Source organism: Vitis riparia, chromosome 15 (genome assembly GCF_004353265.1).
Source record: "Vitis riparia cultivar Riparia Gloire de Montpellier isolate 1030 chromosome 15, EGFV_Vit.rip_1.0, whole genome shotgun sequence".
In the NCBI taxonomy this organism is placed as follows: Eukaryota; Viridiplantae; Streptophyta; class Magnoliopsida; order Vitales; family Vitaceae; genus Vitis; species Vitis riparia.
In genome coordinates, this window is record NC_048445.1 from 4,688,369 (window position 1) to 4,713,900 (window position 25,532).

The following is a 25,532-nucleotide window of genomic DNA, read 5'->3' on the forward strand; positions in this document are numbered from 1 at the left end:
TAGGTGAAATTAACCTTAATGTAATTGAAAGCAGCCCTTTAAAATGACAGTCGTCTAAACCTATTGTCAAACCCTTATTTCCCTATTGTCCCTATTCACTGCTAAAACATGGATAACGTGGCTCTGCGTTCATGTTTCCTTTTTGTCGGCATACACAAATTTTGAATCACAGTTCTGTTTCAAGAGGTACGACAAACTAATTATCCGAAGTAGATAAACACTTCTTTGACAGTGTAACAGCACAAACCAATGCTGCGTGTGGGATACCACAAGAAAAGTGGGTTCAAATCAACAAAGAGGGAGACCCTTGTAGAAGAAAATTTCAATTCAGCCACTGAGCCTCCTAAGACGATTGTTCTTAAACTTTAAAATAATGAAATCTCAAACCCTCAAGGATTCAAAACATGGAGAATGAAAGTTCAAGGAACCAGAACTAAAACAAGAAACATCACACCTACAAGTTCAGAAGCGTGTCACAGTTCAAAATCTTAATGATCGTCATTAGGACACGTATATGAGTTGAACAACCAGGCCCTGAAAATCAGAGGCCGTAACAAAGTTTTAAGGACAGAAATGTCCCACTAATCAGTCACCCTGGAGCCCTTCTTCTGATTCTTCTCAAGATCGGGATCTTTCACGTGGTGGGGGTGATCGGCTGCATCAGAATATAGAAAAAAAAAAAGAGAGAAGTTAGTAAAATTTTAATGTACTTATGATAAATGAGAAGGTCAAAACATTAAAAAAAAATGAACAAAAGCACGACCAAGAATCCAAGATGAGCTGTATTTGGACATAATATTAACCTGTGGTATCTCTCATTGACTGGGCTTTCATCTCTGTCATAGTTAGGGCTTCCTCGCTGTTCAGACCTGGAATTTGCGTTTGCTCCATGCCCATAGTCTGGGCTAGCCCTATCCCTATGGTATGGACTTGGGGATCGCCCTCGATCATGACTTCTCCTATCAGGAGACATGTCACGTCCTCTTCTTTCAGGGCTATACCCATTTCTTCTATCATCATCATCATCTCGAGCCGCATATTCTACTGAAATAACCCGATCCATGAACTTGCTGCACATCAGAATTAAATATAAACCACAGTTAATATAAATCAGGTTTGCCATGCTTTTGGAAGCAGAAGCAGGATTCATCAAGTTCAGAGATTTGTTGGAAGAACTAAGTGGAACACTATGGCCCAGATCTTCAACATGGAAATTGTATTTGATCTGTTAAGTAGGATTATAATAAAAAAAACTTAGTGTCGCAGTTTAGTATTTGCAAGAGAGTTCATTCTTGAAGTTTGTCGCATCCAATGCTTAAGGAAATTAAACCTAAAAAAAGTTATGTCCAAAATAAAATTAGTAGAAATAGATTAAGAGAATTAAACCTCATGTTTGTTGCATCCAATGCTTTGGTGGCATCCTCCTGTGATTCAAACTGAATGAATGCAAAATTCCTTCTGATCCTTATGTTCAATATTTTCCCATATAGGTCAAAGTGCCTCTCCAGATCCCTGGTCCGAGTATGAATTGGATCAAAATTAATCACAAACAAGGTTTTTGAGGGTTTCATATTAGCTGAAGATTTTCTTGCACCACCAGGCCTTCTAATCCCTCGTTCTTGCTGCAAGACAGAATTTTGTTGGATTACATCAATAGAAAAATCAGATTAAAAATTACGGAGGGGAATCTTTGATAACATGTAAAAATGTAGTCAATCCATTTGGTTACAGTTCAAACAAAATTCATCAGCTAAAATGGAATTTAGAAGTGAAATATTAAAAGAAAGTCTTGCTCTGAATCTTGTGCCTGTGCATGCCTAGCTATGCAATAATTGTTATAGACAATATGCAAAGTTTCTGTGGCCTCTAAAGCACTGCAAATCATCCCCAAACTCACCTTTGTCCATTCAACACGAAGTTGACGCCCCTTTCTGCCAAATACTGTCCTGTCAAGTCTTCGAATTGCATCCTCTGCATCCCGTTCATCATCCATATAAACAAAAGCAAATCCTACAAAACCAGAATGGTAAGGAACCAGAGAAGAACAATTTTAGTTTTACAAACATATTTCTTAAAGAGAAAAAAAGGGCTGAGTTAAGAATTCTCTCACTGAGGACATTGTGCGGTAGAAGATAATGTTGACAGGTCCAAAATGGAAAAGAAATGTTTAAAAGGAAAAATAAAAAAAATAAAAAAATCCTATCAAGAAGTGAACACAACACCTGCCACTGGCTGCGAGATCAGCATTGATTTCTATGTTGAAACATGTCGGAAATTGAGGACTGAGCAAAGGTCATGAGGAATGAAAAGGCAATGGTGTCTCAGGGAATGTAGGATGGTAGTGCCATTGCAGATCAGATTGGTTCTTCCAGAAAAACACAGGAAGGCGAAGTCTGGGCAAATGCTAGAAAAGAAATGCAGAAGGGCCCATCCATCCAATAAGAGCATGGGCATTCCAAGTAATCCTGCGTCAAAGAAATTGTTGAGTATGGGGGTTTTATGCTTCAACAAAAGAGTTGTTGTCTTAAAGGGAAAATGACAGATACAACCATTTAAAGATTAATTATTTCAAAAAACATGTTGACCCCTTTAACTATTAGCTCAGACCTCTCCATAGCGGCTGCCAGATGGTATGTTCCTTAACATCCATGCTGAAAAGGATGAAATTAGATGCAAATTTCAAGGTATATTCAAAATCCACAGCCACGAGGGAGAGCACAAATTATATGAGCATTTTAATCCTTCCATTGACAACAACAGGGCATATCTGCAATGCTGTTTTAGGAGCAAAACAATTTTATTTTTTTCACCACAAAAAGGTCACTGATCGACAGACAGAAATTAAGAAAATAAATGTAACTGGAATTTTTCATCTTCATGTGGTCTGACTGATAGGAAAAAGGGTCAATGAGTTCGTTTTAAAAAGATTGTTTTTTCAATGGTTGTACATGATAATTTTCCCTTTATTAGCTATATCCTGAAACCCCATTAGGACTCAACAAGAGAAGGCACTTTAATTGCTGTGTCGTGTAGTCTGAACAATGTTGCAGCCATGCAACGGAGGAACCAGAGAAAGTAGAAAGCTCCCACATTTGTACGAGGGCATCAATCCCATGTTGAATTGCTTTGTCCCTGTAGGACCCACTGCAGAATCTTATAATCTGCATTCTATTATGAACTTCTATCTAGTAGGGACCACCATGTTATACGCATGTATAATAATGTTCAGTTCTTCTCAACACAAAGTATCTCAACATAAGGTGTCATAAAACGTCACTTCATTCACAAACCAGTCCAAGATTTTCTACATTACTGCAAAATCATGATTGTTCCTTAATGCTGAAACCATACGCTCATAAATCCAAAATTGAACATTACTAAAACCATTAGCCGAAACCAAGAGCTGGTTGATGCTTCTAATTGTAACAGCTTGCTGCCATAGGTGGCTTCGACATCCAACCACAGTAAATGACAAAAGTAATGACAAAAACCAAGATTTAAAGGTAGCCAATAGACACTGATATGGTAATGAAGGACAAGACAACTATCAATTTGAAACAACAAAACTTTTACAGGATTTAAAGTAAAAGGAAAAACTAACTCAAGCAGCAAAACAACTAACCGGACTTCAGATCCACCCTATCAACCTTCCCATATCTTCTGAACAGTCGCTCAACATCAGACTGACGTGCATCATACTCAAGGTTGCCACAAAAGATGGGCTTCATATTCCTTGAGTTCCCAACAAGACAATCTCTCTTGATCCTTTAATGTAAAAACAAAACCAAAACAAAAGGCAGACAAAAAACTTGTCAAACAAGTGTTCAGTCAGGCTATTAGAAGATAACCAACCATCAATACCAAACAGGCATGTCAATGCTTAACAAAATTGAGCCATGAAATTATTACTTATTTCTGTCTTAGAATAGCTATCTTAAGAAAGCACACACATCATGCATCCACATGAACATATATGCATGTAATGGATAAAATGCCAATTTTAAATGAGCAAAGCAATTTGCCTTCTCACAGTATGAGCTCTACGCTTTGAGGTACAGCTAACTGTCATGAAATTCTCCACTCATTTTAAGATAACATGTCAACAATTTTTTTTTTTTTAATGGGTAAAATTAATGCAAATGTCTGAGCCCAGATTCAAACCAGGGACCTCCAGTGTGTGAGACTAGCATGATAACCAACTACACCACCCAGACAAGTTAAGATAACATGTCAGCAAATAAAGAATTCAAAAGACAAATAAATAGAGATCAAAACTAGGAATAAGTTCTGGACATTTGGTAAAATTGAAAACAGTTATCTGAGTTTGTCCTCAGCCTATAATAACTAGAATAACATAAATCTAACTAAAGTACGTTTGATAGTGATTTTAGGAAGTGCTTTTAACATTTTTAATACTTAAAAGGTAAATATTTTCAAGTGTTAGAAATACTAAAAACGCTTCCAAGAATCACTGTCAAACACATTCTAATAATAGTATTTTCTTATCTTTATAGTCACCTGATGATTATCTATTAAAATCAGTGGTTTGTGTCATGAATACCTACCTTTTTTTTTTTTTTTTTTCTTTTAGAATGTGCTTGTTTTTTTGGCTTTTTGCTGAAAACAATTTGCCAAAATATTTAGTTTTTTCTAAATAAAAAAAATAATATATTAGTTTTTCTTTACTTTTTAATACTTAATAGAAATAAAATACTACAAAAACAAACAACCTAATATTTAACACTATTAAGCATTAAGGTTCTATTTAGAATTAAGTAAAAAACAAACACCACCTTAGTGTATTTTCAGGATAAGGTGTGGACTGGGAAACTACATAAAGTCAATCCAGTAGTAATTAATAGAAATTTACTTTTCAGTAATTAGTTATCCTCCAATGTGGTTCCATGACTGAAAATTAATTACCTATCCATTAATATGATTCTGAATACATTTAAAATAACGTAAGCAACAAAAGTGATATTTTTGCACAAAAAAAAGCCTGGAGATGTGAATTTTTTAGCCAATTATTGGTGAGCTAGCTGAAATGTGATAATTAACTGCCTAAAATCATTCATTCCTACCACTTCTAATACCTTTTTTCTTCCAATTTATTATCACACGTGAAGTTTTCATTACAAAGCTTTCCTTTCGTGCAGAAAATCAAAGAAAATCCTACACTACCTATTTAAGCCAGGATCTAGTTTTGTTGAACTCGATTCAGAACCTCCAAAAAAAACACCTATATAAAGGACTATGAAGAAACCCATTAAAAAAATAAATAAAGGACTATGAAGAAATGGTAAAAGCATACTCCAACAGTCATCCACTCCTTTTTTCCCACTTCATTGGCAGACCACATGCTCCCTTCTACTTTAAAATTTAATAGTTCTCCAATTAATAAATCCTAATCTCCTGTTATGGATTCTCAGAGATAATAAAGATCAAACCTAAAACTTACAGAAAGCAGAAGCAGATCTGTAACAAAGTGACCCCTAAGGCTCTGATTACACTACAACAACATCGACCTATGTCACATTAAAAGGCAGGAAAAGCATCTCTAAAGCTCAAATACCACAAATAAATTAGAGCACCATTTGATTGCCATTTTCCAAGTACTTTCTCGATTCAGGAACCAAAAAATTGAACTGGTGTCGGAATCAGAAACTAATTCATTCGATAACTGATTTTTCAGAACCAAAATTAGTGCTTTCAAAGGCAAAATCAGATCTGTAGTAAGAAAAATCAGGGAAAAAAAAAAAAAAAAGACATCGGTATTCATCAGTTAGAAGATTTGCAGCGAAGATGATGAGAAAATGAATTGGATGCAGCAGATCATAGCACCAAGAAAATATTACAATAAAAGATCTGAGAATTTTCAGATGGATAGAAGGCTATGTTACCTTTGAAGCTTTCCAGCGGAACGACCAACTCCGGAATGAGGGTTTTGGAGATCAGCAATGTCTATGTAAATCCAAAGATTCCAAACTTCCTAAACGACGCCGTTTCGAGACCATAGTTTTTAGGGGACAATTGGAGGGTTGGAAAGGTGAAACTGACCGGCAACAAGTGATCCATAAATACGTTGATCCGTCAAAACGGCGTCGTTATAGTTGTTAGGAACCTAGGATGGATTATAACTTATACCTACTACAATGTTTGACCCGATTCCCTACCGTGATAGAAACACAACACGTTTTGTGTGGATTTGGATCGAATATAAATAGGTTTGGGTCAAATTGTATCGAACTGCATAACTCTTTAATAAATGGGTTATTTTGAAGTAAATCTGCATTATACGAATTTTACTCATATTCACTTATTTAATAATTTCAATATTAACCTAATTATATTTTTAAATCATTTAATCCTATTTAAATTATTTTATGGTTTTTAAAATCAAAAGCATAAAGTATGTCTAAATAAGTGTTAAAGTATCTTTTACATAAAATATAAAATTATTTTAAAAAAGAAAAACAGAAACAAAAGAGATATATCTAATGTCATTAAGAGCCCGTTTGGCATTGCTTCTAGTGACAGTGGTTTTTATTGAAAATGTTTTATCTTATAGAACTTATGTGAAAAATGTTTTTATGATAATCTGAAAAAAATTACTCTAATGGTATTTTTTATAATATATCGTATAACTACAAAAATATTTCTAATAAATAAAAGAGGAAATTATTATAATAAACCAAGATCTTTTATTTAAAAAAAATATAAATAATTATATTATTAAAAAAACTTAAAAACTTATTTTTATGAAAAGGAAGTGAAAGAGGAAGAGGATAATAAAGAGGAAACGAAGAGTGAAACGAAAATGGATGATACCGATAAATGATATTTTAGGAATATATGAAAATTTTTCAAATATTTTTAAAAAAAAAACACCTCCCAAGTGCTTATTTAAAAAATACTTCAAGTTTTTTTTCTAAAATTTTAAAAGTGTTTTTCAAAATATTTTCAAATACCTATTTTACACCTCAAAAATATCTTTAAGAGGGTGTTTGGTACATGAGAATGAGGAGTGAGAATATACATCTCATTCCTTTTCTTCCATGTTCCCATGTTTGGATAAATGTTAAGAAGACAAAAATAGAATAAAAAATTATTCAGACATAAATCAAATTCAATTTATAAGTCAGATTTGAATTCATTAAGCTCATTTGATAATATAAAATAACTTAAATTTACTATTTAGAAAAAAAAAAAATCAAGACCATGATTTTTTTTATTAAAAAAAAACCAATATTAAAATTTTTTCAAGGTTATGGATTTTATCGAATATGATACTTGTTGAAAATTAGAATGAAATTAGATTTCTTTTATTTCCTCTTTTGGAAATAGGAAAAACATTTGCTAGCTTTGAGAATTTAAATATTATAATAAATATTTATATATATATATATATATATTTTTGGTAAAATATAATTTTATAACTACTTAAGCATGACAAATTATTCAAATTTTTAATAAAAATAATAATTGAATATTTGTACATTAGGATTACATGATTTTTTTATGGTTAATTTTTTATTTATCTGAGTATATATTTTTTTTTAGTCTTATTATTTAATAACAAAAAAGCTCTCAAAATTTATTTTTTAAAATAAAAATAAAAATTATTTTAAATTATATGGAAGGATATTATTATAAATTTATTTATTTTTCATTTTCATTCCTATTATTATCAAACATTTGAATGAAAACAAATAATCATTCCAATTTTGCATTCCTAAGTTCATCCAAATGCTATAAATTGAATCATCAAATTCATTTATATTCATTAAGAAATATGAATAAAAACAAAATATTCATTTTAATTCCATATTCTAACGTACCAAACACCCCCTAAGTGTTTTTCGAATAAAAAACACTTTAAAAAATATTGTCAAACCGGATCTAAGAATTATTATACGAATCTTTAAAATTTGAGTTAGTAATAATTTGTCAATACTTCAATTTTTAAATAGGTTATAAAAATTATTATCTTTTTAATATGAGTCTCCACTAATTATTTGAGAGTTCCTATTAATTTCAATTCTTAAAATAGAAAACAAAAATCTTTTCCAAATACCACCTTAATATTAATATTAAATTAGTAAATTGACAATGAAAATATTCCAAACGAGAATTTAAAATAAAATAAAAGGGATTTCATCGGTGTTTATTGGGAAAAGTGTATTTAGATACAATAGTACAAAAAAAAACCATAAAATAAAAACCTCAATTTATAAAATATAATTTTAAGTAACAATTTAAAAATAATTAGCATTTCATGCGCTTTTTAGTATAAAGTAATACACTATTGAGATGTTACGTTTGAATATTCTAGATACCACATTTAATCAATAAGTACATTAAACTTGAATTATTTTTTAAAAATTCATATTTTATGATTATTTTTATAGGGGTGTGTTGAAACTCATTTTTTTCCGTGATTTTTATTCTTTATTACAAACTAGACTAATTGAATTTGACTTAACAAAAATAATAGATTTAAAATCAATTGGTTTTTTTCCATTGAGAACCAAACTAATTGAATTTTAATTTAATATTTTGATTGTATGAGTTTTATTTGGTTTAGTTCAACAATAAAACTCTTTTTTAATTTTTTTAATTTAAATCAAAACCAAAAAACTTATAATTATTGGAAATGAAAAAGGCTTAAATAATACTTTTACAATAAATTATTCCATAATCTCTTCTTTCAAATCACACCGTTACAATATATTTTAAATGGTATTATTATAACCTCATGACATGAATAATTATATTGTTATAGCTTATCTCAGTGCACGAGGAAATGATTTAATATATACTATTAAATACGAAAAATACATATTAAATTAATAAAATAATCGATAAATAATAAATATTCCAAAAGTTATTATTATTTTTTACTTTGTTTTTAAAACTGTTTACAAAGAATAACAACCAAACAACATTAAAAAATTACAAAAACAATTTTTTATTTTTAAAAATAAAAAACTGTGTTTAAGTAGTATAACCAATTATAAACTCTTATTTTTCAAGTCAAACTTTTCAAAATCTTCTTTTCTTATTTTTCTAAAATGTTTATATTAAAGAAAAACATATGTATTTATAGGTCAAATTAGAACATTTAATTTCACATTATGAGTTTTGATTTCACTAATTCAAAGAATTTAGACGGAGTACAACAATTTATCTTCCTTTACAAAATTTTGTCAATGACCGAATATATATTACCTTATTCTCTTTTGACCCTAACATGAATTAACTTGTTTGATTAGAATTTGACTTTGATTTTATTTTATTTTATAATACTTAGTCTTGTGTATTCATAAAATTTCGTTATATATCATTCTCATAACTGGTGGGACCCTACATCTATCTAGGTATAAATTTATTTTTCATCAAAGTATCAAACGAAAAAGGGGTTATTCGAACAACATTCATATATTAAGAACAATCTTGAACATAAATATGTGACTTTAAGCTTAAAAGCCTTTATTTAAGACTAATTATTAACATTTAAAGTATTAAAAATATATATGAAACATTATAGTTCTATCAAAATAAAAAATCACTTGACATCAAATTCTTCAATGTAAAAATTTTTTTCTAAAAAACTATTATTTTATTTTTTCATAAATTAATTTAAGTTTCGAAGGGATATGCTCGAAAAATTGTTCAAATATACCTTATCACATATACGCTTATCGTTTACTTATAGGAAGTTAATTAGAAATGACATTATTGATGGTGGCTAACGGGGTTTTACAAAATTTCACATCACGTGTATAGAGGGCCCGACCATAAACGGAGAAAAGGTAGTGACGAAACGGACAAACAGCTCCGAACCAAAAAGTGCTTTTCCACTGAATGGGCACAAAACGGAGCGTTTTATTATACGGTAAAGGTTTTCTATATTCGGTGGTCAACATCTTCTGCCACCCAACGAAAAATCCATCCCTTGGAGAAAGAAGTGGGTTAATCTAGGGTTTATTGGTGGTGATGCCTACGCCCAAATACAGGTAAATATTCCTCTTTGGTCCCGGTGTTTACAACTTGTTTGGTTGCCGAGAAAAGAAGAGAATAGGAATCGAACCATTGAATCTTTTACAAATATGTACGTTTTTAGTTTAGCATCCATGAAAACAAGAGTCTTCATTCTATCGAAACGGACTAGTACTAAATCGAGGTCAGTTTTCTGCCAACCGGAATATTTAAAAATTTTATTTTATTTTCCTCAATTTTATCGGCAGCCAAACGGAGGTTATAGGGAGATTGGGAACGATTGAGCTGTAATATGCTGAGAAGAAATGGTTTTCTGCCCCAGTTAGCAATAAAGTCTTAAATAATTTAATTTCACTGCTCTAAGAAAATTGAAACTCACCACTTCGATTGGATGTGTGGTTTAGGAAAAGATTGCTACTGATTTATGTAGTTGGCAAACTTACAGCTAAATTTTCAATATAGCATTCTAATTGCATTCCCTTTCTTGGATTATGCTAAAAGTGTCAGAAATTGTAATAGGAATTAGTAAACTTTATTGTGGCATTCAACCTGCTAAATGCCTCATCTGAAACCTCAACCATCTTAGTTGTGTCTTGCAGTGTTTTGAAGAAGATGTTAACAAATGCCTCACTGCTCAGGTCTAGATTCCTCTTAGGAAATAAAATATCTTTGACAAACGCCAAACCCTTGATTAGTTTCGCTAAAGAAATATGATGGTGACTGGTTGTCTCGTGGATCTTATGAAAAATCCAATGTACCAAAGTGACAAGAAGTATAGTATTTTGCTTTCTTTGTATGTCCCTTTCTCTCATCTTGTTTCTGCTCTCTTGATTTTGAACTCCTTGTCTTCTTCCTCTTCCTCTTGGTTGGGTAGTATTCGTCCTAAGCTTACAAGGGTGGCGCCTGTCCGAGACTACTATTGAATTGATCATCTTTCCGGGATTTCACTCCTTGAACTTCCTGTTGTTACACGGTCAAGGAGCAAAAAACAATGGTCCTGAACGTGCACTGAAAATCACCCCAATAGAATATTTCCTATTCAAATTGCAAAGAGCTGCTAGTGCTAGAGGCCAAGACATAGGCAGTGATCTCTTCCATAAAATATAGAAACCTTGCCGAAGAACCCAATGGACTATGATGGGGGACATAATCCAAAGGCGTAACTTTGAACTTTGTTGTTTGAGGTTACAGGCTGAGTCAACTGAAAAATCGAGAAGTCCCAAGCCCTATGCATACTGAAAAATAGAGAGCATCTGATGTGAAATTAGAGTAAATCTTGAGGATGGCTATAGTTCACTCCAAGGGATTACATGTTTATCTCAAGCATATCAAAGTATCTAGCTTTTCATTCTATATTACCTAGAGTAAAAGAAAGTGTTGATTACTACAGGCTGTTGAGATCAATGTAACTAGTGAGCATATTAAAAATGCACAAGGGACAACTTCTCATGAACTAGGAAGCGATTAAATGCACCCTTTTTATTATCATATGCATTCCAAACTTTTGTACTATCATTCCACGTAAATATATGTACTTCACACACAACAGGTATGTACTTCACACATAGTAGAAGTCTTCATGTTGCATTAACCAAATCTTTAATCCACATCAGCTTACTGGAGAGAACAAGAACTGTTATTGAAGTTTGACAGAGTCATCATGCACCAAACTTGATCATCTTATTGGACACCTTGTTGTTGTTGTATCTCCCACTGTGTTTTTGTGTGGTACACCGTACATATACTTTCAGGAGTTTATCTTCATCATCACTCGAAAACAATAACTTCTTGTGGCTTCAGACACCCTTTGGGCTGAAGCTTAATTAATAACATAGCACAAAGTTTATTAACTTCCATAACAGCACATCATTAGTTCTCACCATTATATGGAGAGCCACTAAAGGTTGGGGGAACCACCACAGAAGAAGAGACCTTGAACCTCTTACTCCTTGAGACTTCACTCGTGCTGATGCTCAACTCTGGACTATCTATCCACCCCATCATTTGATCAACAAACCCTTGTTCGCTAGCAGAAATCTCTCCAATATCTGATCCATCAGAATCCAATCCATGTTGCCGGAATCCAACCCATTCCGTGCTACAATCTGACACACTTGAGCTTTCCCACGAGGGCTCATCTGCAACATGTGGGACAATGATGCTTGGCTGCACCACCTTCTCCATACTCTTCATGTCAACAGGGCTTTGGTAATGGTAACTCCTTGAGTGGAATATGCTAGCGAAAGTGAAGTGATCACTTACTCTGCTTTTAGATGATTTATTATCTGATGTCCTAGCCATGATACTTTGCAAGTTCTTGCTAAGTTTGGCTTTCAAGGAAGAGAAGCTGAGCCCATTCCGCTCGTCAGATTCTGACACGAACCCACCCTTAGAAGGGGAGGAACCCGATTGGTATGAATTGGGATTAACTGGCGCAAAGTTGGTTCTGGCATTCTCCCCTCGTAGAGCTCTGGCCGCTTCGTCATAAGCCCGAGCTGCTTCTTCAGGGGTATCATACGTTCCTAGCCATAGTCTTACCCGTTGTGACGAGTCCTTAATTTCTGCAACCCATCTTCCTGAAGGTCTTTGTCGAACACCTACAAATCTACGAACCGCTGGTTTGCTTGGTTGTGCCATGGTGTTGGTTGTAGAGGTGGCTGCAGAAGTAGTTTTGGTGGATGCCATTACGGCCAAAGTCACAAGAAGAGCTAGGTCAAGCTGTGATGGGCTTTCCTGGTTCAACGAGGATCGGTAGGAGTAATAAATTCTATGACTGCATGTGATGCACAGATAAGCATTGGTGGTACTGATCTGGCACTATAAATAGAATGATTCCAAGTTTAATTAATGAATATAAGGTATATCTCTTCTCCATTATTTGTTTGTTTTTTTCCTATTAAATTTTCTACCTTCATTCTGATGCGTGATGTCCTTGCTAACCCCCTCAGCTAGGCTTGATTTCCTTATCAGCTAGTGAAATGTAAAGGTAATTATTCTGCTCAGTAATAAACAGAAAATGCATGTAAAACTGACCATTAACAAAAAAAAGAAAAAAAGAAAAAAAAAGAAACAGAAGAAGAAGAAAAGAAAAAGAAAAAAACAAGAAAAGACTTAAAATCTCATGGGCAAATTTCAATGGCTTGAATTCTACTTATCAGAAAATCTGTACCAAAAATTTATACCAAATATGTTGGGTTATAAAAATGTCATTTATGCATGAGTTTGACACAGGTGAAGTTTCAGAAGTAACCCAAGCTTATCTAAAGCGATTCCTTGGAAGCTAATGCCACAGCCAGTCAGCTCCAAAGTTGTGACTTCATCCCAAGCCAGACGGCTTAAGTGGGGAAAGTAACAGCAAGGAGGCGACAAAGGAAAGGCGGTTCAAGTTTGTCTGCTTGTGAATGAAGAGCGGATATGGAACGTTGGATCCGAATTTTAAATCCGGCGGGAAAGTTAGTTTAATTGGTAGTGACGCAGAGGTAGCTATTGGAGTTTAGCAATTGGAGAAAGAATGATTTGTGGGCTCAAGCTCCGTACCGTGTCCTTTGTGTTGGTTGCATTGCGGAGACCAACCTGCCACTGTAAGTGAACACATTCTACAATATTTCTCATAGGGTTAGTTGATAACTCGAGGGTAGTTTAGGGAGAAAACTTCCAGTCCAATCGTTAAGGTGGCCCTTGGATTAGGACCATAGTCGATGAACTGCGGCCTTGAAGATTCCCAGCACTTCCATTCCTCTAGGTGTGGAAATGAGAGATTTGTCGTCTCCTGGTAGGGATTTTGGGCTCAAAACACATTGTGGAATTGCACGCGGCACATGTCTATTACTCGGCCTCTGGCCTAAGATTAATGGTAAAATAGAGATTGACAACAGGTGGGGGGCCAATGGGGTGTAGAAAAACAATGTGTTTGTTTCATATGTAGCTTGCAAACGCTCTAGGATTCTGCTCATTTTGCCTTGTAGTTGACCCTCCTCATTCGCATAGCTATTCTATTCCCTTGTCCATTTACTAATGTTGGGTTGCAGATGAAGCTTTTCGATACCGGAAATCGTTGTTATTGAGGTGAGGCGACTCGGTCACCAACCTCAGAAATTCCAAGAACTTCAAATGAGTCAATGTTGCTTGGCTCCCTTACCAGTCAGCAGTCTTTTATGCTCCTATTTTATAACATATGCCATTGAATAATCATCCTCTCGTGCTTGTTTAGTGGTCAAAGATGCTTCGTCTGTTTTCCTCGATTTACACGAAACATGCCCAGTAAATCCAAAGCCCAATAATATGGGCCTCTACTGGAAGTCCATGGGCCTTTGTTTGTCCTTTGGGTGGGAATTAGAAGCCCATTTAGTCCAATCGTCTAAGAAGAACTCAAGTCCTTAGCCCTTCCCGGATTCCATTGCAAACTACAATTTACATCCCATCTTGATCGGGGACTATGGAATTGTAGAAAAAAAAAAAAAAGTTTTTAAAAGAAGCATATATCAAATCCTAGTTAATAATTATTTAATTTTTTAGATTTAAATAAAAATGATTTTTAAAATTTTATTAAAGTTAAATATGTAATTTTAAATTTTAAAAAAATTATGAAAATTTCCTAATATTAAGGAGCTTATTATATTTGATATTTCTTCATGTTATATTGGAAAAGACATCTTTCTTGTTTTTGACGGAACATCCATTTGCATTTACTTTAATCATACCACAATTAATCAATTAAGAAAACCAATCAGGAAGCAAGATGTGGATCGACGGTCCTATGATTAATTGAAAAACCAATCAGAAAACAAGATGTGAATCAACGTCATCTGATCTGAGAGTCTTTCCACGTTTCGTTGACCAAAATAATCCGTCCTCCCACTCTCTGCAACTCCAATGGCGGATCCTTCTCTCCACCACGAGGCCCAACCCCTAAAGTTCATTGCCGTCGACTACTGTCCCGAATCATGCACCCATTCCCCGGAATCCTCCACCATCACCCTCACCTTTGACCACCGCGGCGGCTCGCGGTGGCGCTCCACCACCCGTTTCCAATACGGCACCTTTAGCTCCCTCATCCAGTGCCCCAAAGGCAACACCAGCGGCCTCAACTTCAACATCTATCTGTCCTCTCTCGAAGGCGACAAGTCCCAAGACGAAATTGACTTCGAATTCTTGGGCAAAGACAAGCGAATCGTGCAGACAAATTACTACACTGCGGGGACTGGAAACAGAGAAGCTATACACGATCTGGGTTTCGACTGTTCTGATGGGTTTCACGAGTATGTCATCAAGTGGGGTCCAGATTTGATCCAATGGTTGATTGATGGGAAAGTAATTAGGTCGGTGGTGAGCGCTGATGGAGAAGGGTTTCCACGGAAACCCATGTTTCTGTATGCCTCAGTTTGGGATGCTAGCTACATTGATGAAGGGAGGTGGACTGGGCCTTATGTGGGGTGTGATGCACCCTATATTTGCCTCTACAAGAATGTAAATGTACCAGTTGGAACTGCTGTGGAGGAAGCTGGCGATTTGTGACATGGTTTCTTGATTTGGTGAGGTGGGTATGCGAGAATTTGGCAGAATCACTTGTCTTTTCCTTTTCCCTTGTTGAGATTCTGTTCTCTAATAATTGGATTATCTTCCAGTGGAATGTTGTTGGTTGGTTTGGATTTTCTGGGTTTGGTTGGTTTTTGTTGTTTTGTTTGCCACTTGATTGAATAAAATGTCCATTTCTTGTACTCAAATCAAATGTTTGGTGAGAATTATCTAAATGCCTTTAATTGTACTTCTCAATTCTGTTGAAATTTTGTAGCTTGGTGTGTGTGCTTTTCTATTGTTTCTTTGATAAACTAATCTATAAGAAATTGTATTCCATATGGTGGTTCCCAATGATGAAGGTAAGGAAAGTGAAGAAAGAGAAATAATAGAATAGATGTTGTGATAAAGAATTGGTGTTCCATTGCTTTCTTTTGACCTTTGCATTTAGTTGGTTAAGTACTAAAAGGGAACCTAACATTGGAAAGATGGATGCGTAGTTCTGTGTTGATCTTGAGAGCAGAATTGAATTTGATTCACCAACATGTGTCAAAGTATTGAGGTTTAATTCATTTATAAGAAGCAAAAAGTGAATGGATCATTCGTCCTACTAAGTGGTTTGGTGGCATTTCCTAACATGTATTAGATGTGGCTGCTTTGATATTGATTTCCTATGGAAATAACAAAACAACACTACATACCTTGTATCCCGAATAACTTGGGAAATTAATGATCGTGTTTTGAGAAATTTTCTAATCATAGTTTTGGTTTTGAGGCAGTTTGTTTCAGGTAGATATTGTTGTCAGGAATTCACCAGGAGGGCAGGCCAAGCTCTTATTGGTTGGCCAGCTTTGTTGATCCACCCACTTATCTTTTTGTAGAATTAATTCACCTGGTGAGGCTATAAATATTCCTTTCGTAGCATCTATTCTGATCCTATGCTTATCGAATTGATTATCAATTTATAATTACTAAAAAATATGGAAAGGCTCTTTTTGGAAATTATATTATAATCCAAAGTATTATAAATTTTATTTGGAATATCTCGGATCAATGTGATTGGTATGGAAAGAATAAAGGATTGTAAAGTAGGACAAATCAGTTGGTGGTTCCATCTTGTTTTGACTAGGTTGAAGTTGTCAAGGGCCCTGAATTCTTATTTGCAAACATGCCTTTTGGATCATTATGGAGTAAGTATAATCAAATTTCTTCATCATCTAGGCTTTGGTGAACAGCACTTGTATACATATTTAGGTTTATTTTTCTACAAGTTAGCTTGTAACTTTTGTTGGTTTCTAAACTTATATAAGACGAAGTTGTAAAATTTGTAACTTTGGCTACAATATACCTTATGTTCGAATCATAGGCGACCAGAAGTTTAAACCAAAAACCAAAATCTATAACCTTCACTACAAAATACATGGTGCTTTTTAACTTGTATCACATTTCACTGTTATAAAACTTCTGAGATTTTTTTTTATATAGTGAGTTCCCTTCTAAGCTTACATGGATTTTGATCGATAATGCTAGTGTCCATACTTCAGCTAGGATGTACATTGCTTTATCTCCTTTTCTTTAATATTATTTCCTCTCTTTTCAAGAAAGGGAAAAATAAAGGGAGTCATAGAGGGAGCTATGCTTGTTTGAATCATAGAGATAGCTTTGCTTGTTTGGATCTAACTTCTTTTAGAATCATCAAGATAGCCCTGATTGACTAATGGTTACTTGGTTTTTTTTTTTTCCTGTTTTATATATATCAAAAGACGTAGACTATTTTTGTGTTAGTTTGTTTGATTACCTAGCAACCTAAACTAAATGTAAAATCTAATCAGATCTCGGCTACCACCTGCTTTATTTCATACTATCAAACTTGGTATGCTTTCAAATGTTTGCCATGTTTTCTTGAAATGAAGGAAATTATTAGTACCCTTTTCACTTGGATTTACTTATATTCAATTAACAAAATGAATTAGTTGATTGGATCAAAGATGAAAATCCTCATGGCGTCGTAGCCAAGGGAACCAGTAAACATGCTGGAATGCTGGTGAGTCTCTGAATGTTCTGTTGTCTCAATGCACTAAAAATCTTACAATATGACTGTTGAGGAGGTGTAGGAAAACAGGAAGGGTTCTAAAAGATTTTGAATTTAGATTTCTGTTCTTATATTTCCATGGAAATCAAATGGATTGAGGTTGTTTTAGCTTCTTTCTCTCTACTATTTCAAGCGATTCAAGGGGTGCTCATATGTCATAACTGAAGTGTTTTTCAAGAATATTAGATTGATTTATCTTCCAAGCAGGGTTTGAAACTTGGATTTGGGCTTATTCTCAAGCCTTCATGGATTATTTATGAGACACTTGTTTTATCAGGTTCTGTGTTGTTCTTCTCACTGCCAATAGGGCAAATGCTATATCATACTTCAGAAACTGGCTCCACCATGGATTCTTCTCTAGACTCTGGTCTTGTAAATTGGAAGATGGTTGAGAGCCTTTATACCCAAAACAAAAGGCTTTTCCCCTTTCTTTTTTTTCTCTTTCCTTTTCCACAAAATATTCCAAGAAAGGGAGAAGAAAAGGAGGTGGGGTTTACCAAAAATGAAGAGAAAGATTGATACTGAGACAAGAATATTAATGATGGAACAAGTACTCTGTCACAGATGCAAGAATTCTTCCTTTTAGCTGGCAAAGGAAATTAAGGGATGCTAGGGAATATTTTTCAAAAATTGTTTTCCTATCAAAAGTATGTCTGGGGATTTAAAATATTGTCAACTTGTTTTAATATTTTTAAATATTTCTTAAAAAAAAAATTTTATTTTTGATTATTTTTTATATTTGTATAATTATTTTCTAATACAATTTTTTAAAAATAACTTAAAAAACACTATTTTCTAGAAAATAAATGAAAAAGTGAAAAAAAAAAGAGGGGAAAACAATGTCTTCAAGCCCCTTGAACCATGCCCCACTCCTCACATTTTCTTGCCATATTCTCTGTTGAACTTGAACAAAAGCCATTTTTCAAAATTTTCCACCATTTTTCCTGCTTGAAATAATTTCTCTTGCAACAGTGATTTACCTTTAATTCCAAAAATACCCTTTCCAGATACTTAATAAACCCAAACATTTCTCAATTTATCAAATTCTTCAATAAATATTAAAATCATATTATTTAATAAAAATAAATGGTAAGTTTTTTTAGAATTACGAATGAATTATAATATTTTAAAATTTTACACAAAATTCTTATTTAATTTAAAATAAATTAAATAATAAAAAACTAAATACAAACTAGGAGAATATTTTTAAATAATTAATATAATAATAAAATTTAAAAATAGTGACATTGGTGAAACAACATAAATCCTAAGTAATAATATTTTAATAAAAATTATAAAGTATGCATATTAATATTTTAATAAAATAATAAATTTTTATTTTTATTAAAGATAAATAATAATGTTTTAGAAAATGAAAATTAACAATATCTTATTTAAAATAATTATAATTTATCTTTAAAATATATAAATAAAACAAAATTTTCATTAAAAATACATCTTTTGGACCACTCTATCTAGCAAATTATGGTATTGACGACATAATTCTAAGTTTCAAATTATTTTTAAAAATTATTAGGGTTGCTAAAGAATTCAACACATCAAATTTTATTTAATTTGAAGTTAGTTTGAAAAATTCAAATATATATATATATATATAGTAGAAAATTTGACATAACCCTCATAGCTTTGGTTCAAAAAAATTTGATATTTATTTATTTTATTCCAAATCATTTTTAAAAATTACTAACTCATTAATGAATCCAACTATTAAATTTGAGAAAATTCAGAAAAATTAAAATTTTAAGGAAAAGAAAAACTCAAATTATTATTTAGAATCAATTTTAGTTTGGGAAATCTTGAGATTAATTTTTATATTTTTAATTTTAATATATATATATATTAAAAATTATTAGAATCATTAACAAATTAAACATTATTTAATTCAAAATGTATTTATTTCACAGAAAAATGGAGGAAGTTGATAAACCCATCAAGGTGCTTCAGGCTTTTCTATCAAAAGGGAAGAAAATCATAAATTCTTATTTTGACTTATTTGAGGTTTTCAAACAAGAGCAGCATTCATATTTAAAAAAAAAAAAATTAATATTTCATATTTGGAGTTGCCAAAAGAAATCTAGTAGAAAATTTCCTTTCATTTTCTTTTCTTGTAAAGGAAGTCAAAAGTATCTGAAGAGCCATCAAGTACAATTTAGACCAAAACCACAAACGGAGAAAACTCACTCACTTCAATAAACAAAGTCAATAATTGAAGATGAGACACAGAGAGAGGACTGAGTCTTATCCAGAAGCAGTAAGGTTGAGAAGAATGAGACTAGGAGATGCAAAAGCAAACCCGCATCTCTCTCTGAGAAAAAGAGAGAAAGATTCTCGGCACCCGGAAAACATCAGCGTCATCATCCTCAACAATCCACAATCCTACAAAATCCACTTTTTTTTTTACCGTTGAACCCCTTTTGCCGCCAAAACCCACACCCCCTGTCAACCGTCTGATCAGAACCCCACAATTTTTGTGGGTCCCTTCTCCTGTGGACCCCGCGAATACCCTTCCAAAGAGCAAGAAAACGAACTGTCTCCTTCCTTGATCCACACCATCCGTTCATGGCCCCTCCAGTAATAACTTTGAGTCCACCCAAAGCGATTAGGATTCCAGATGGGTAGTTTGTGAATTTTGGGTTTTGATTGGTTTTCCTGAATCTGGGAATTCTCAGTTCCCATTTCTTCAACAAACTTGATCTGGGTTTTGTTTCTTTTCTTTGATTTTTTTTTTTTTTTTTTTACTTTTGCTGTTTGTTGTTGTTGCGGCAGCTGTGGGTGTTCTCGCTTTTTGAAGAACCAGCTCCCCATTTCTCGATCTACCTTGTGTTGCAGTTACTGTTTTCTTTGTTTTTACTTTCATATTCTTTGTAGATTTATAGATTTAGACTCCTGGGTGTTTCTTGGTTTTGTGAATAGGCTTTGAGGAGTGGGAACTGGGGTTGGAGATGTTGGGTGGGATGAATTTGATTACTACTGTTATTGGGTTTGGGATGAGTGCCACTTTTATTGTGTTTGTATGCACAAGATTGATATGTGGGAGGCTCCGAGGGGTCGAGTCGCGGCAGATGTTCGAAATTGACTCTAGGATCGATCTTGAACAGGTATTATTCCATTCTCTGTACTGGGTGTTCTCTTCTTTGGTAAGAATAGCTGATCTGGGTTGATTCTGACAATTGTTGGATCTCTGGTTTATCCCATGGGGAGCTGTGTTTGATGGAAGTTCCCAAATGATCCTGTAATTCTCTAACTTTGCGGGTCTATTTCAAGGATTGAAATTTAAGCATGCTCCTCAATTATTTCTTGGTAGCTTTGGTGAAAGTTTTCACTTGGTTCAGGCATGGTGTGTTTCTTTCTTTTGTAGACTTATAATATGATTGACCACACCTTTCTTCTGGATTTCATGTCAATTGTTATTGTTCCTGGATTTAGTTGTGGGAGGCTGTAGTTCAAATTGCTTTGATGGGGTAGAAATGAATTAGAAAATTTTAATGGTAAGGCATTGTTGTGAAACACACTCACAATGCAACTGCACAAAAGAGAATAAAACTACAAAATCTGTGAAGATGTGCCCATGTCTAATCCAATTTGTAGAGGTTTAGTTCCTCTTCACCATTAATATCGATATGGGGTTGTTCTTCGCATCATGATTTATGATGGGTGGCTTCATAAGATAATCTTCTTTTTGAATTGCATCTGCAATCTTCCTTCCTGCTGCAGATATTTTGCTTTATCTATAACAAATTTTGAGCTTTGGAATTGAATGTTCTTGTTTTTCTGGCAGCCAGAGCATCGGATTAGTGGCCTTGAACCTGTTATGGTTGCTGCAATCCCAACAATGAAGTTCAACCGGGAGGCTTTTAGTTCTGTGGAAGATGCACAGTAAGTGTAGCCTCCTTTTTACTAACGATTGAAGAAGCTTTGAATCTCTGTTAATAACTTAATGTAACACATTGTCCTCTCAGCTTTTGGAAGTCTGGGACTTAGAGTAACATGGGGTTTTATTAGGTTTTGGAGTTCATCAGCTTCAGAGATTTATGCCCAGGGATCAAACCCCATAAAAAGGGCAGGTTTGAGGTACCTGCCTTTGGGCATTGCCTTGAATTTGAGTTGTGCAATTCACAAATCTTTATCAGATTGGTATTTGTTGTTATTGTTTTGTCATCTTGTGTACATCTGTGTTCTCATGCAAGTGCCGTCCTAAATCTGTTTTGTTTCCTGGATTGAAGATTAATGAATGTCAACTGAATTGGTATAATTTATTGCTTGTGATTATTCATTCATTGGATCTCGGTTTAATGGATGGCAATTTAATTGGTGAAACCCAATTGAGATGTTTGGTGTTTTCTTTTTGTCCATTTGATCCCTAGTTAAAATTAACACGATTTCTAAGGTCTTGTTGGACTTGGATGTGATTTGGTTGTCCTTTTACTCCTGCAGGTGTTCAATATGTTTGGGTGAGTATCAAGAGAAAGAGGTATTGAGAATCATGCCCAAATGTGGACACAACTTTCATCTCTCTTGCATTGATGTATGGCTAAGAAAACAGTCTACTTGTCCAGTCTGCCGGCTCTCGTTACAAGACTCTTTTGAAACAAAACACGTGAGGCCAGAAGCATTTGACACGGCCCAATCTGTTGACAGTCCTGAGATTTCTGTAGATCGTTCTCATCAGTGGCTGCTTCCTGGGCCTGAGCGTTCAGTGGAGAATGGAACTAACCAAGTGCACCATGAATCCATACCTGGATATCCAGAGCCTGCACAATCTGGAGAAGAAGGAGCAAGACGATGATCAAGGCAAAGAAATTGACCTGTTCCAGAGGGCTTATATGCCTTTGCTTCTTGAGAGCAATGCTTCAAGCGAATATGTAATGAGTGAGTCATGATCCATCGGCGATCAATGCGAAAGGTTAAAAATGGGATTCTGAGTCCTCAAGGTGTAGAAAATGGGATTCTTCTACCTTATTTGCACCCTAGATTTTCCTTTGTTGTATGCTAGTGATTAGAGATGCTTCTGAATCACTCTGACAAAGTTCTCAGAATTCTGAAATCTTTCAAATAGAAACTTAAATTATAATTGACATTTTGCTGCTGCATTTAGCTAGTTTAGTCCTGTATTTTAATGTTCCTGAATACTGTAAATGGTTTCAGACTGTTTCCAAAATTACTTGTATAGTTTCTGAGTATGATACGAAGATTCAGTTACATCTCACATTCATTCTTTCATGCATCATTCTTCCCTCTATGAAATTCATTCTCAAGAACTTGGACTTTTAATAGAAGCTTCCCAGATTCTGATTTGATCTTATCAGGAAGTAACTGTATTATTTAGCAGGAAAAAAAAATGATTTGGTACATGTACAAATTATGAAGTACCACTCATGGAGTTGTTTTACAGCTGAAGTCACAAAAGTTGTCAACCAAAATTTACCAGAAGTCCATGCAGGAGCAAGAACCTTCTTTAAAATGGTGAAATCGGCTCCGATCCCTTGCAACTATCTCTCGATTGTAAACCTTGGAAGTCACCTTCAGAAAGGAATGACAGTCATTACAGACGCGGAGGTTCTTAACGATTCGAATTGGTGAACCGCTTGGAGTGCTGATCAACCCCAAGGCAATGGCCAGTTTTTCACTATGGAGGAACAGAGAATGCTCTTTCTCTTCCTCCTCTATATCGAACAAGACATTTGCAGTGCCCGGTACATGGCCTCCATCCAAGTTGACCCTTTGGGTCATCTCTTCAATCATAGCATAAATCTGTTCTGTTTGAAGGTGTGATTTATCACCTGCTACAAACTGGTGAATCATGCCATTCAACTCTATCCAACTACAACCTGGGGTTTTCTCGATTCCTTTGTTTTTCATCTGCTTCCTTAATTTTAAGGCGTGATCCCACTGGCTGACACCTGCATAGAGATTCGACAGCATCACATAGCGCCCGCAAGAATCAGGCTCCAACTCAATCACCCTTCTACCGATCTTCTCTGCGAGATCAAAATGGCCGCCACTCCTACAAGCTCCAAGAAGAGTAGCCCACAAGACAGAGTTAGCTTTGATGGGCATATTCTCAATGAAGGCCAATGCATCATCCACCTTCCTGGCCCGGCAAAGCAAGTCCACCACACATCCATAGTGTTCCATCCTTGGCTCAATCTGAAACTTATTCTTCATGGCCTGAAACATGGCAAGACCCTCATCAACCAATCCTGCATGGCTGCAAGCACATAATAGAGCGATGAATGTAACATCATCTGGCATTAGTTTGTCGTGTTCCATCTGATCGAATAAGGATATTGCATCTTCGCCATGACCATGCATTGCCAACCCTCCTATCAGGGCATTCCATGTGAAAACATTCCTCACTCTCATCCTCCTAAAGACTTGTAGAGCCAAATCTATGGATCCACACTTAGCATACATATCAACAAGAGCGGTTTCAAGCACAAGGTCACAATTTATTTCAAATTTATCTATTAAGAGATGGATATACTTGCCTTGGTCCAGTGCTCCAGTCTGAGCACAGGCAGAAAGCACGCCCACGAGTGTGATTTCATCTGGCTCAATCTTATTCAGCTGCATCTTCCGGAACAAAGCTAGTGCCTCTTGGAAATAACCTGACTTGGCCAACCCTGACAACATGCTGGTCCAGGACAAAACATCTTTCTCCCGTATCCTATTAAAAACCTCTTGTGCTGATTCTATGTCATCACATTTACAATACATATCCAAAATTGCATTGTTTACGCTAAGATTCTCGTCTAAACCAAGCTCTTTTGAGTAAGAATGAAGCAATTTTCCTCTTTCCAAGTTCCCCAATTGAGCACAAGCCGGAGCCAAGCTGACCATTGTCACTTCATCAGGCCTTAAATTATCCAATTTCGTCATTTCGTCTAACAAATCAAAAGCTTTTTCAGACAGCCCTTTATTAAGATGCGCATTTATCATTATATTCCAAGTCACCACATCTCTCACAGTACTTTCACCAAACACCTCGCAAGCACACCCAAAAGACCCACAATTATGATAAAACTGAATCAATGCATTGATAACAAACAAATCAGACCCGAACCCATTTTTCAAAACCTCACAGTGAAACCTCCGACCCAATTTCACAGCCCCCAAGCGAGCACAGGCCGCCAAAACAAATGGGTATGTGTAATTATCCACAGGAACGCCGCGCTCAACCATGAAATAGTACAAAGACACGGCTTCATAGGGATTTTGGCTTCTTGCGTAGCCCCTGATCATGGTGCTACAGATGAATGGGTCCGGGTTTTGCATCTGGGTGAAGAGTTTTCGGGCATAGTTGAGGTCGCCAGAATGGGAAAGGGCCAGGAAAAAGATGAGCTTGCTTGAGAAGAGGGGGTTGTGCAAGAGGTGGGTTCGGAGGAGGAGTGCGTGGGCTTGCTTGGTTTTGGAGATAGATGTGCAGTGGGCCTTGAGAAAATCCACGGAGATGAATTTCGTACATTTCGAAGAGGGTTTGATCATCAGACATCACACAAACAATGTTCTTGTTGGTTCTTTCCTAGAGTGCTTACGTTACACTTTTCTGCTGTTTTCCTGCAAGTAAGAAAATGTTCCCAAGTATTCTCATTGCCCAAACACCCCAAAGCCATTCAAAGCAACTTCTGTGATTTTGAATTTACCCATTTGGATCGAATCCTGCTGTCCGATGTACGTTAGATATTTTTACGATTTTATTAACATATTAAAAAAAATTGATAATTATTTATGGAAGCTGTCATTTTCGCATCTTCAAAGTAATATATAGGATTTACTTTCAAAATATTTATTATTTGGATATAGTTCAAAATTCAAATTAGAAAAACATTAATAATTAATTTTGTGCACAAAAATATGAATTTATTTGTATTTTTATTTTTTAAAAAATTATTTATTTTCTTAAAAT

General features: G+C 34.7%; 5 protein-coding genes and 1 non-coding gene across 8 annotated transcripts; 2 read left to right on the forward strand and 4 right to left on the reverse strand.

Moving 5' to 3' along the window:
• Positions 1–307: 307 nt before the first annotated feature.
• On the reverse strand, positions 308–6,002 carry LOC117932306 (serine/arginine-rich splicing factor RS41-like). Of its 3 annotated transcripts, none has more exons than XM_034853494.1 (6): positions 5,901–6,002; positions 3,623–3,765; positions 1,898–2,010; positions 1,387–1,622; positions 804–1,070; positions 308–655 (listed from the first exon to the last, which is right to left on the reverse strand). In XM_034853494.1, exons 2-6 carry the CDS (start codon positions 3,726–3,728, stop codon positions 619–621), a joined length of 759 nt encoding a protein of 252 aa, XP_034709385.1. In that variant the 5' UTR covers positions 3,729–3,765; positions 5,901–6,002; the 3' UTR covers positions 308–618. The 3 variants fall into 3 exon arrangements, with proteins under 3 accessions (XP_034709385.1, XP_034709387.1, XP_034709386.1); XM_034853496.1 differs by lacking the exon at positions 5,901–6,002 and adding an exon at positions 2,223–2,465 and having other exon boundaries at positions 3,623–3,706; XM_034853495.1 differs by lacking the exon at positions 5,901–6,002 and adding an exon at positions 2,223–3,132 and having other exon boundaries at positions 3,623–3,690.
• TRNAV-CAC lies at positions 4,141–4,214 on the reverse strand. Its single transcript has one exon. It is a non-coding gene; the product is annotated as a tRNA-Val (tRNA).
• A 5,866-nt stretch (positions 6,003–11,868) lies between the features above and the next one.
• LOC117932628 (ethylene-responsive transcription factor ERF027-like) lies at positions 11,869–12,684 on the reverse strand. The gene has a single exon (XM_034853907.1). The coding sequence runs from the start codon at positions 12,682–12,684 to the stop codon at positions 11,869–11,871; it is 816 nt and encodes a 271-aa protein (XP_034709798.1).
• A 2,187-nt stretch (positions 12,685–14,871) lies between these two features.
• Positions 14,872–15,513, forward strand: LOC117932629 (xyloglucan endotransglucosylase/hydrolase protein 19-like). Its single transcript, XM_034853908.1, has one exon. It carries the CDS (start codon positions 14,872–14,874, stop codon positions 15,511–15,513), a length of 642 nt encoding a protein of 213 aa, XP_034709799.1.
• A 4,385-nt stretch (positions 15,514–19,898) lies between these two features.
• LOC117932168 (RING-H2 finger protein ATL38-like) lies at positions 19,899–22,784 on the forward strand. Its single transcript, XM_034853267.1, has 3 exons — positions 19,899–20,724; positions 21,405–21,502; positions 22,061–22,784. Exons 1-3 carry the CDS (start codon positions 20,569–20,571, stop codon positions 22,410–22,412), a joined length of 606 nt encoding a protein of 201 aa, XP_034709158.1. The 5' UTR covers positions 19,899–20,568; the 3' UTR covers positions 22,413–22,784.
• A 263-nt stretch (positions 22,785–23,047) lies between these two features.
• Positions 23,048–25,111, reverse strand: LOC117932630 (pentatricopeptide repeat-containing protein At2g29760, chloroplastic-like). Its single transcript, XM_034853909.1, has one exon. It carries the CDS (start codon positions 25,109–25,111, stop codon positions 23,048–23,050), a length of 2,064 nt encoding a protein of 687 aa, XP_034709800.1.
• Positions 25,112–25,532: the final 421 nt, after the last annotated feature.

Bases quoted from the DNA above. Each gene is read 5' to 3' on its own strand.
- LOC117932168 (XM_034853267.1), top strand. From the start codon at position 20,569: ATGTTGGGTGGGATGAATTTGATTACTACTGTTATTGGGTTTGGGATG. The intron at 20,725-21,404 runs GTATTATTCCAT...TTTTTCTGGCAG, and splicing joins CTAGGATCGATCTTGAACAG to CCAGAGCATCGGATTAGTGG. The intron at 21,503-22,060 runs GTAAGTGTAGCC...TTACTCCTGCAG, and splicing joins AGTTCTGTGGAAGATGCACA to GTGTTCAATATGTTTGGGTG.
- LOC117932306 (XM_034853494.1), bottom strand. From the start codon at position 3,728: ATGAAGCCCATCTTTTGTGGCAACCTTGAGTATGATGCACGTCAGTCT. The intron at 2,011-3,622 runs GTTAGTTGTTTT...CTGGTTTTGTAG, and splicing joins TAGGGTGGATCTGAAGTCCG to GATTTGCTTTTGTTTATATG. The intron at 656-803 runs GTTAATATTATG...ATTCTGATGCAG, and splicing joins GTCAATGAGAGATACCACAG to CCGATCACCCCCACCACGTG.
- LOC117932630 (XM_034853909.1), bottom strand. From the start codon at position 25,111: ATGATCAAACCCTCTTCGAAATGTACGAAATTCATCTCCGTGGATTTT.
- LOC117932628 (XM_034853907.1), bottom strand. From the start codon at position 12,684: ATGGCATCCACCAAAACTACTTCTGCAGCCACCTCTACAACCAACACC.
- LOC117932629 (XM_034853908.1), top strand. From the start codon at position 14,872: ATGGCGGATCCTTCTCTCCACCACGAGGCCCAACCCCTAAAGTTCATT.